This window comes from Myotis davidii, unplaced genomic scaffold (assembly GCF_000327345.1).
Source record: "Myotis davidii unplaced genomic scaffold, ASM32734v1 scaffold935, whole genome shotgun sequence".
NCBI lineage: Eukaryota > Metazoa > Chordata > Mammalia > Chiroptera > Vespertilionidae > Myotis > Myotis davidii.
The window spans coordinates 1,844,165-1,853,535 of NW_006286974.1; the positions used below are offsets into that span (position 1 = coordinate 1,844,165).

Sequence of the window (9,371 nt, forward strand, 5' to 3'; positions counted from 1 at the left end):
TTCCCCCTTCCTCGCCGCCCCTGTCACTTCCATCACCCTCCTCAGCGCCCCCATCTTCCACCTCAGAGTCCCTGTCCCATCTACTCAGCTTCCCCGTCACCTCCATCCCCCGCCTCAGCCCCACGTCGGCCCCCAGTCACCTCCTCTGCCCCCAGCGCCTCCATTAACCACCTAGTGCCCTCCGTCACCGCCCCCCACCCCCATCTCTGCCTACCACCCCCTTCATCTTCCTCAGGCCTCACCATGTCTGCCCCCCATCCTCCACCAAGCACCCTCCACATCTGTACACCCCACCCCTGTTTCCAGGTTCCCCAGCACTTCAGCAGGCACCCCCAGCTGAGCTCAGCCCCCCTTCTTCCTGAGGCCCCATACTCGCCCACCTCGCCTGCCACTCCCTGCTTCAGCCCTGCCATGGCACCTTCCTCAGCCACCACACAGCCCTGGCTCTCCCTGACCCCATAGTCCCACCAGGACGAGGTGGGCCCCGGTGGCCCTGGAGACACCACCACAACCACCAACACCACCACCCCCACCACCCCCAAGCTCCGCTCTGGCCCCTTGTTTCAGCCTCTTTCACCCGCCCTGACGATGACCCTTCTATCAGTTGGTCCCTGTACCAGCTTGGCCATCACTGAGTTCCTCTTCCTGCCCTTGAGGCCTGGACTCCCAAAGAAACCCACTGTGGTCTGCCTTTCTCCTAGCATTTCCTGTTTCTGCCTGCTCCTCTCTCTCCTTGCCTTTCTTTTTTTCACTTTTCTTTCATTTCTTTTATCCCAGAAAATTTCTGAGTTTCTATTTTAGTTTTTCTTTTTCCAACTAGAGAAAGAAAGCATTTTCCCCTCAGACAACTTTTTTAAAATGGAAAGTAAACTCTACATATTGAACCTGCGTCACAAGAGCCAGGTTTGATGTGATGAAGCAGGAGATCACCAAAACTATTGCCAGCATTTAGGAAAGGGACTCACTCCTTTTGTTGCTGAGGATAAAAGCGACTCCTCGTAGAATAATGCCAAACCTATCCACAGTTTTCAACCATGAATGTTTAAAAACTCAAGAAGAAAAAGATCGGCTCCAAAATCCCCTTGCTGAGGACTCTGAGCCACCAACTTTTTCCCTGGCCCCACCCCGCAGGATGTGCATGATTGTGCTGAGGAGTTGCCTTAAAGGGGCTTCCTCTTCCTCTTATAGGACCACTCTTAAAAATTATCGCGGTAGAAGAGGAGGAGAAAAGTCCTGCAGATTTTTCTAGCTGGTGGAGGAAACATTCCGCAGATGGAAACTTATCTTTTTCTTTCTTTTGATCCAGTTTGGCTGCATTCCAAAGAGTAGGGTAAGGGTTAACTGCTCCGTACTTATTTACAAACTGTAGAGAACTGTAAGCTATAGAATGCTGCTATGTAACATAAATGCTGAATAGTGTGAGACATACGTGGTTTTTGGATTAACAAAAATACACTTCTGTCTGTCCTGGCAACAAGTATTTATCTGCTTTATAGAAGAGGAAATTGAAACCTAGCAACTGATTAAGTAATTGGGCCAAAGGCATAAACCAAACAGTAGTTTTGAATGGGAATTAACGACACTTCCTCTCCCTTAGAAAAGTACAGGGATAAAGAAAAGGGGTGTGGGTAATTTGAGCCTTTGAAATCATCTAAATTGTGAATTTAATGTTTTCATATCATAACTGGGTGTTTACAGAGTTGAACACTGTGTCCATGATTAAACTCTGTGTTTAGCCCGAGCTGGTTTGGCTCAGTGGATAGCGTCGCCCCAAGGACTGAAAGGTCCTGGGTTCAATTCCCATCTGGAAGGCAACCTATAGATGTGTTTCTCTCTTTGTCTCTCCCCCTCCCTTCCACTCTCTCTAAAAACCAATGGAAAAATATCCTCAGGAGAGGATTAACAACAACAAACATAATGTGTTTAACTCTTAGTTAACAAATCATCACAATGTAGAGACAGAAGGATTGGTTTAATGCTGTTCTGGGTTTTTCTGCTAGATGCTGTGTTTCAAGGGCACTAATTTCTCTTAACCCGTACAGATTTCCAGGTAACTTAAAGGAACGTGAATGCGGAGGAATTCAAGTGATTCAGTTATGGAGGACAGAAGACCTTGTCCGGATGTCAGGCCCAGGAATCCCCATACCAACCACAGAGGTGAGCAATGTTTTCTAATTAATGGGAAGGAAACTTGAGTTCTCTATGAATGAGCAGCAGGCCCACCTAAGATTGATTGTATCTCTCAAATAAAGAATGGCTTATTTCTTAGCTACAGTATGATTGACTCTGAAAAACAAAATAGCCTTCCCCTTTCCGTAAGAGAGCTAATGAGTGGGTGCACTTCAAAGATAGTGGTGAGTGTCAGAAGCGGGAATAACACTGGTTTAGAGCAGCACTGTCCAGTAGAAACATAATAGAAGCCAAAAATGTAATTTAAAAATTTTCAATCCCTCTCCCCTCCTCTCTGAAATCAATAAAAATATATTTTAAAAGAAAAACGGGAAATCCATTTTTAAGATTTAATACTAATTTAATAAAATTTAGTGATTTAATACTTGTCTTATTTAAGCCAATATATTCAAATATCATTTTAGTATAATTGAATATATTTTTATTATCATGGTACTTTAATAATTTAAATGTTTTTATTTACCTCCCATATATTCAGATATTATCATTTTAATGTTTTGTCAATATAAAAAATTTTAATGAGATATTTAACTCTTTTTGGTATTAAGTCTTCAAAATCCCATTTATTATTTTACACATCTTAATTCAGACTAGCCACATTTAAGATGCATAATAGCCATACATAGCTAGTGATTATGGATTTGATAGCATGTGTCTGGAGTCTTAGCCACCAAAGCGAAGTTAGTTCCAAAAGCATTACTCTACCTCAATGGTGGTTCTATTTGCTCAGAACTTTCTAAAACAAAACAACCAAATGAATTTTGCTTTTCGCTAAACTTGTAATATGTCATCTGAGTTTAGCTGTGGAACAAATGAGGAAGAACTATAGAATTTTATTTTATGAGCTGTACGAATATTGAAATAATGAAAAACGGTACAATTTTCTGTTCTAGTTTTCTAATCAGATCAAAATATTAAAAGTGGGACTTTCTTCTGATATCCTGGAAGTTTGAAATCATAAAAATTTAGGGTTCAGTAGTATACAGTATTTATATTTTACCAAATATTCTTTTGTTTCACATTAAAATTTTCTCTAAAAAGTGCAAAATAAGAAAAAGTACATCAGATTTTGCATCTGATGTCATTAAGTGGAACTATCATTTTGAATATAATGTGCATTTGAAATTTTTATAGTATTTTTTATCATCAAATTATTGTATACAGTCTTATTTTTTGTTTGTTTTTAAAATCTCCAAGTCATTCTGCTAAGTTGGATCAACTCCAGAATCAGTTTTAGAGAAAAGGAAAGTGAAAAAAACTGGACATGGATATGTGGGCCAAGGTCATTTATGAAATGTGTGGCAAATCAAGGGAGACAAGTTAAGCTTCATCCACTGGGTGATGTTAGCTTTCCCACGTTTACTGGGTGTGTCACCTCCCTCACCACTCTCTCTTTTCTGAGAGTTGGTAATAGGTAAATACTTTGTAAATGAACTTGTGCTGGAGAAAGGAGGAAAACTTGAGTTTCATTTTTTAGTTTCCTTTACTGTCTATTAGTTAGCTCAAAAACATCTCAGTAAGGAAAGTCCCATCTTCCTCTTTTCTATCTCATGCTGGGCAAAGTTTAAGAAACATTTCCTTTTATAACTTTATCTCCTTTGATGCCTGTGTTGCCTATAGTATAATTATTTCATGGCAGAACCAATGGCTCTAAAAACCAATAGAGTAGGCCAACTGAAAATTATTACTAGTGTTACTAGTTATAATTAACATTAATAAGAGCTTTTTATATAACAGGTACTACACTATACTAAGCATCTTGAACATTTAATCTTTACAACAACCCAGATACTGAAGCTTAGAGAAATTATGCAACTTGGTAATACAGTGAGGAAGTACCCAGGTAAAGATTTGAACCAGGTCTATTTGGCTTTGAAACTCATGTGCTGACTATTGTCTGGTACTGGCAAGAAACTAGAAACAATGAGCTGATCTTTTTGATGCTCTGAAATAATCCCAATTTGTAAAGATTAAATTATGTACTGCATACATTTATTTTCTAGCATGTATTAGGCATTCAACCAATGTTTATTCCTTTTCCCTTTTGCACCCTGTGAAAAAAAACAATATTTTTATAATATATACAGTAACATAATAACTGTTTTTACATTCAGCACATCACTTATTTCTCTCCAAATAAAACCAAAGCTCCTTGGATGTTTGGGAAAATGAGAATATGTGCATTGTTGTTCTACAACAATTTCCTCGCACCTTTATTTTTATGCTTAACTACTATTCCCATTGTGTTTAGGGCCTATGGATGGTGAATTACCACCAAGAGCTAGAAATCAGGCCAATAATCCACCAGCCAATGCTCTCAGAGGAGGAGCCAATCAACTGGGAAGGCATCCTAGGGCCAACAACCAACTTGGTCCTTATTGGCAAAGAGAAGAGCTTAGGTTTGCGGCCATGGGAAGGAACCCACATCCAGAAAGAAGGAACCGTAGGGGACGTGCCAATGATGAACCTAGAGGCCAAAGACATGGTCAGGAGAATGACGCCAGACAGAGAAATGGCAATCAGGAGGAAAGGAACCGCAGACCACCATGGTCTGATGAAAACTTCCAGCAGTGGCGGGTCCCTCACCAGAAGCCTGCAGAACAGCCACAGCAGGTGAAGAAACTGGGCTACAAGTTCCTAGAAAGTCTTCTGCAGAAAGACCCTTCTGAGGTGGTCATCACACTTGCCACAAGTTTAGGACTGAAGGAGCTTCTGTCTCATTCTTTTATGAAACCCAACTTCCTTGAGCTCATTTGTCAGGTTCTTCGGAAGGCTTGCAGTTCCAGAATGGATCGCCAGAGTATTCTCCATGTCCTGGGCATATTGAAGAATTCAAAATTCCTCAAAGTCTGCCTGCCAGCTTATGTGGTAGGGATGATCACTGAACCCATCCCTGACATTCGAAACCAGTATCCAGAACACATTAGCAACATTATCTCCCTCATCCAGGACCTCGTCAGTGTCTTCCCTGCCAGTTCTGTGCAGGAAACTTCCATGCTCATTTCCCTCCTGCCAGCCTCTCTTAATGCTCTGAGAGCCTCTGGTGTTGACATAGAAGAAGAGACTGAGAAGAACCTGGAAAAGGTACAGGCCATCATCCAACATTTGCAGGAAAAGAGGCGAGAGGACACTTTAAGAGAAGATACCTACACTTTAGTACAGCCCAAGGCAGAAGACAATGTTGATAGTTACCGGACCATGCCCATTTACCCTACATACAATGAGGTGCACTTGGATGAGAAACCATTCCTTCGCCCCAACATCATTTCTGGAAAATATGAGAGCACTGCTGTCTATCTGGATACTCACTTCCGACTACTTCGAGAAGATTTTGTCAGGCCCCTACGAGAAGGCATTTTGGAACTTCTCCAAAGCTTTGAAGACCAAGGCCTGAGGAAGAGAAAGTTTGATGACATTCGAATCTACTTTGATACCAGGATTATCAGCCCTGTATGTGCATCATCAGGCATTGTCTATAAGGTACAGTTTGACACAAAACCACTAAAGTTTGTTCGCTGGCAGAATTCCAAGCGATTGCTCTATGGGTCCTTGGTGTGCATGTCCAAGGACAATTTTGAGACATTTCTTTTTGCCACAGTGTCTAACCGGGAGCAGGAGGATCTCTACCAAGGATTTGTCCAGCTCTCCTTCAATGAGCAGAGCCAACAGCTGCTAGCAGAGGTCCAGCCCTCTGACTCTTTCCTAATGGTGGAGACAACCGCATATTTTGAGGCCTATAGGCATGTCCTGGAAGGACTCCAGGAGATCCAACAGGAAGATGTCCCCTTCCAGAGAAACATTGTGGAATGTGACTCTCATGTGAAGGAGCCAAGGTACTTGCTAATGGGAGGCAGATACGATTTCACTCCCTTAATAAAGACTCCCTCAGACACCGGGGAATCTCTGAGGAATGCTGAGGGCTTGAGATATCTCAGAGTTAATGTCTTAGACCCTAGACAATGGCCCTCCAAAGAAGCCCTGAAGCTGGATGACTCCCAGATGGAAGCTTTGCAGTTTGCTCTCACAAGGGAACTGGCTATTATTCAAGGACCTCCTGGAACAGGTAAGAGAATTTTTCAGAGCACATATCATCTACCTTAGGAGATAGGGAAGGAAAGCTTGACTTTAGGTTTCTAGAATGTCTTGGTTAGAAACATTCCCATGAGTGGATGAAGGGGATAAATGGTGATGGAAGGAGACTTGATTTGGGATGGTGAATGCAAAATACAGTATACTTATAATGAATTATAAAATAGTACACCGGGAACCTACATCATTTTATTAACCAATGTCATGTCAATAACTTTAATTAAAGAAAAAAAAGAAATGTTCTCATGAAATGGACATCAAATTTGTTTATAAAATTACTGCTTGTTATGGTGATTTTCCAGTGGGGACCCATTGGCATTCATAGTAATAAACCCAAATTGCAAGATTAGAAAAGACTGCTAGGGGAAAACTTCAGAAGATACATTACCTCTGCTTCATCAAAGGCTATATAAATTTGTTTGATTTCTAATTAAATATCAAGTACAGCAGGTCTTCGTATAATGTTATTTCATTCAACATCATTTTGTTGTTTATTTATTTATTTATTTATTTTAAATATATTGGTGTGGTTGCCCAGGTCTCCATGACGCCACAGGTAGGAATGGAGGAACACACCCAACCTCTGCTTCTCTCCCCACCGCCCCAGTCCTGCTCAATAAAGATTTATTTTAAAAAAATGTTACAGGAAAATAAATCTCTAAGATATTAAAAAAAAGCAACTACAATTTCCAGAGCTCTGGTCACATCTGGTAGTAAAAATAAAAAATCATATGGAAATCAATACATCTATTTATAAAAGTACCCCCACTTTTTTTTTGTTACCATACCAACTGGAATAGGAAGATGGCTTCATTTGCTGTAATGTGAGGTGGTCAGCAGCAGAAAAACAACGTTTAGGTCTGGGAGACTGGGGCCTACCATTGGTTTCATATGTGACAGACCATAATTTATTCATGATAGGTTCTGAGCCATCCTAGAAAAGGAGAGAGTATATTCTACAAAATTACTAGCAAAATTTGGGCATGCATTTGATTTAAAATTCTTACTATGTTTTCACCAGTAGAGGTTCGGTCATTGCTCCTCATTGTGGAAAACTGCATGTTGCCAGGCTCTGATTTCAATGGTGACTGCAGGGATGAAAATATTATCACTAAAAATGAACCCAACACTCAAAGTCACTCTGAATTATAATAAAACAGGTACCTTACTTTAATTTCTGTTATATGTTGGACTGATAACCTTAAATTCCCACTGCTGCAAACATCTACAAATCCTAGATAAAATAGCTATCTCATTAAATGTATACAGAAGCCTGAAAGAAGGTAAGGAAAATTTCCATGGACCGTAAGTAAAGAGCAACTGAAAACCAAAGTGTGTGTAGAAACCGAGGCTGCAGCTACCAGAGCAGCTGGTACAAGGAGACAATAAGGAAGTGCATTTGACTTGGGCTGTGCGTTGGGTTAGAAAAAATGTTGAAAAAGTTCTATTCTAAGCAAAGACTTTACCTCCTATCCTCATTCTGGTCTGAGATTCAAATTTACACTTGAGTGGTCTAGAAACTCTCTGCAGTGTTATGGCAAAAACTAATGGCGTATAAGACGACCCCCCACTTGGAGGCATATTTTTCAGGGCCAAAAAATCATCTTATACGCCGGCAAATACGGTATATATCCTAGTGTCCCGGTGCATGGATTCGTGCACATTGAAAAGAAATTAATTAGAAGGTGGCTGGTGGGACTGGGTGAGATGGGCCAGGCATGCCCTGGAGCCAACCTCCCACGCTCCCTTCACAGCATCTGTGAAGTGAGCGGGGTCCCTCCGGCAGGTGGGGACCCTTGGCCTGGCCTGCAGGGATCAGGCCAAAACTGGCTCTCTGACATTTCCCAAGGTGTCCCAGAGTGCAAGAGGGCACTCTGCAAAGTTGCTGTCCTATAGGGTGTGGAATGCAAACGCAAGTATGCAGTAAACCAGATTCGGGCTGACAGTACCCCAGCAACAACATAACCCATGGCCAAAGGTGGAATTACATGGCCCTGCAGGAATCAGGCTCCCTCCTCTCTGGTTACAGGGTGTCTCACCCGAGAACCGCCACTGCCAAGTCACTGCAGCTTGACAGTTCCTGCATCGAGCATCTGCCCCCTGGTGGTCAGTGCGAGTCATAGCAACCAGCCAGATGGTCAGACACGTAGCGTATTAGCCTTTTATATATATAGATGTCAGCCAAGCTGTTATAACATTGATGAGGGAAAAAATTGATTCCCAGCCAGGGCCACTGAGGAGTTCGCATAGTCTCCCCATGTCTGTGGGTTTTCTTCAGGGACTCCATATTTCTCCCACATCCCAGAGATGTACACGTGAGATGAAGTGGCATGCCTGCATTGTCCCAGTCCGAGTGAGTGTGCCCTATAATGGAAGGGCTTCCTGTCTAAGGTCAGTCCCATCTTGCACCCTGAGCCACCAGGATTGGCTCCAGCTACCCCTGGCCCTGAACTGAAATCAGTGGGTTGGAGAATAATTCTCTTACTAATTTTTTTAAAAACCTTTATTTTTATTTTAATATGTTTTATTGATTTTTTACAGAGAGGAAGGGAGAAGGAGAGTTAGAAACATCGATGAGAGAGAATGAGAGAGAGAAACATCGATCAGCTGCCTCCTGCACACCCCCTACTGGGGATGTCCTGCAACCAGAGTACATGCCCATGACCAGAATCAAACCTGGGACCCTTCAGTCTGCAAGCTGATGCTCTATCCACGAGCCAAACTGGTTAGGGCTGTTACTAATTTTTATTAATCTTTCTTAAATGTATGAATAGCTCACATTTCAATGTTTTATAATAGGAGTATTTTGGGTCTTTATTTAGAAGTTGGTGATGTTTTTCTGATCAAAAATAATGCCATAGAAACTTATTCTTGTTTTTATCAGTTAGCCTATGGGAAAATTGGTTTTGTTATATGTTATTTCACTTAAAGACTCAGTTTCTAAGAACCTATCAACAAGTGAAGACTTAACTGTACATAATAATGGCCTATGTGCCAAGTACTGTTCCACATCCATTATATATGTTAACTCATTCAACATCATTTTGTTATTATTTTTATTTTATTTATTTATTTTTAAAAATTTTTTTTGC

At 41.3% G+C, this 9,371-nt stretch overlaps 1 protein-coding gene across 1 annotated transcript in view; it reads left to right on the forward strand.

The window, feature by feature from the left end:
* Nucleotides 1-1,193: 1,193 nt before the first annotated feature.
* The window catches only part of ZNFX1 (zinc finger, NFX1-type containing 1), a 27,218-nt gene continuing 19,040 nt past the window's right edge, over nt 1,194-9,371 (forward strand). Inside the window, exons 1-3 of the mRNA XM_006758799.2 lie at nt 1,194-1,330; nt 2,043-2,157; nt 4,442-6,253. Of these exons, the coding sequence (XP_006758862.1) occupies nt 2,070-2,157; nt 4,442-6,253 (1,900 nt within the window). The 5' untranslated portion in view covers nt 1,194-1,330; nt 2,043-2,069. The remainder of the gene's footprint in view (nt 1,331-2,042; nt 2,158-4,441; nt 6,254-9,371) is intronic.